This window comes from Gorilla gorilla, chromosome 5 (assembly GCF_029281585.2).
Source record: "Gorilla gorilla gorilla isolate KB3781 chromosome 5, NHGRI_mGorGor1-v2.1_pri, whole genome shotgun sequence".
Lineage (NCBI taxonomy): Eukaryota > Metazoa > Chordata > Mammalia > Primates > Hominidae > Gorilla > Gorilla gorilla.
The window spans coordinates 69,201,113-69,203,144 of NC_073229.2; the positions used below are offsets into that span (position 1 = coordinate 69,201,113).

The 2,032-nt window shown below is 42.1% G+C and overlaps 1 protein-coding gene across 1 annotated transcript; it reads right to left on the minus strand.

Moving 5' to 3' along the window:
• Nucleotides 1–948: 948 nt before the first annotated feature.
• LOC101142138 (pre-mRNA-splicing regulator WTAP-like) lies at nt 949–1,453 on the minus strand. The gene has a single exon (XM_019028960.4). It carries the CDS (start codon nt 1,340–1,342, stop codon nt 983–985), a length of 360 nt encoding a protein of 119 aa, XP_018884505.1. The 5' UTR covers nt 1,343–1,453; the 3' UTR covers nt 949–982.
• Nucleotides 1,454–2,032: the final 579 nt, after the last annotated feature.

Below are 2,032 nucleotides of genomic sequence, written 5' to 3' on the forward strand. Positions count from 1 at the left end.
GACAATGCTCTTTTAAACATGTGCCTGTTGAATGGAATGGGGATTTCATAAAATTCACTAAAAAAAATAATGCAGTGAGTCTCATCACAGCTAATATCCTTATACAACCTAGTTGTGAAATGAATGTTTATAATGCTTCAAACAGTTTCAACCTGAAGTTTGATACCACACCTTCATGTCTGTACAGTCCTCAGTAAGTTTGTCTACAGTTTTTGCAGCCATTCAAAGAACAAACCATTGAATAAAACCACATTGATTAAGGCTCAAGCAAGTAATACAGAGCCCCAAACTAAATGGTTAAATATATGTGCTACTTGTACGGACATCTATTATTTGATTCTCTCATGACTATCAAAAGTTGGTTCTCAGCAAATAAACCCTTTAAAGGCAAAATTCACCTCATTTGAGTTTTGACCCAGAAGTTCAACAATCATGAAGTCCACAGTCTTATTGGCAAAACTGATACACAGTGTCTCTAAGTCACTATGCTCAAGGTTAAGAGCGATGCATATTCCATTTTTACATTTTACTGGAATTTTACATTTTCACTTCATGATTTAAAATCTCTAGGTTTTCATTCCTTCAAACTGTCTGAAGACACAGTGTGCCACAGACTTAAGACTTCTGTTTCTCCCTCTATTTTCTTCAAACAGAAACATTTCTCAAGTGTCTACATGTTCTAGAAGGGGAATTTTTCGGAGGCGGCCACTTCTTCGGAATAGTCCGACGCCATCAGGCGTCTGAAGCAAGGGGAAGGGGAAAAGAAAAAAGCTGAAACACAAGGTTCATCTGGAAAGTTTTACATTAACCATTACAAGCTGGACAGTGTAAGAATGTGGCTTTTTTCTCTTTTTTTTTTTTTTTTTTTTTTTTTGGCTCAAAAAGTCTGAGTCTTGATGTGGAAACGAGTACTTGGCTCTCCCACCACAGCTTTCTCGTGGTGGGACTGTCAGGGAAGTCTGAACTGGGGAGGATGATTTGTTTACTTATCAGGCGTAAAATTCCAGGCACTCAGTTCATTTTGGTCTTGTTCCAGTTTGTCTTTAGTCTGTTCCAGTTCACCTTTCATTTTTAGGAAAAACAAGTTGATTGCTGGGTCTACCATTGTTGATCTCAGTTGGGCAACGCTCGGCTGCTGGACTTGCTTGAGGTACCGGATTTGAGTAGTACACTCTTGCATCTCTTGTTCCTTGGTTGCTAGTCGCATTACAAGGATGTTTTCCCTGCGTGCAGACTCCTGCTGTTGTTGCTTTAGTTTTTCTTCAGACTCTCTTAGGCCAGTTACATCATTAGAGTTTAAGATCTGTGTACTTGCCCTCCAAAGCTTGTACATATGCTTCATATTGTTTCCATCTTAGAATTAACTCATCTCTTGCCATAACTTTGAAGTCTGTTTCACTCAGTCGAACTTTCTTGGGAAGAGGTTCTTCGTTGGTCGTCTTGAATCAGAAGAGTCGCCTTTCAGGCGTGGCCGCAGTCACTTGCCCGCCCCCGGGCCCGCCAGGAGAGGAAAGGTGAAGGGAGGGAGGCCGCCGGCCTAGCCCGATGGGGGCCTCGAGGTGCAATGGAGCAGCTGCTCCCCGGTAACACGCCCCGTCCTTTCCGGGGAGCCTGGCGCGAGCTCCGCGGGCGCCGGAGCTCAGCAAGCCCAGAATGGTCTCTTTTGCTAAGAGTTCACAATCTATTCCAACCATTCTCTTGATGCCAAATTTGGCACTTCAGACATCACTTATCCCTCACTCTCTGTTTTTTTTTTTTCTCCTTGGTTTTTCCTAAATTTCAGAGGTTTTCTTGTGAACCAGAAGCAGATTGTTTCTTCACATACTCTTGGCTTAAATTCAGGAATAAGTCAGCCATCCATCTCCAGATATCCCAGAGCTGAGCTTAATGATCTCTCATAAGAGCCATGAAGAACACCTGATCATGAATTCTCTTCCACAGGGCGTTCTGCTAATTCCTCCCCACCTCTTTCTTCTTGCAGTTTTAGGCATCTTCATTTAAGTATTTTATTGTTATTGTTAATCAACCAAAT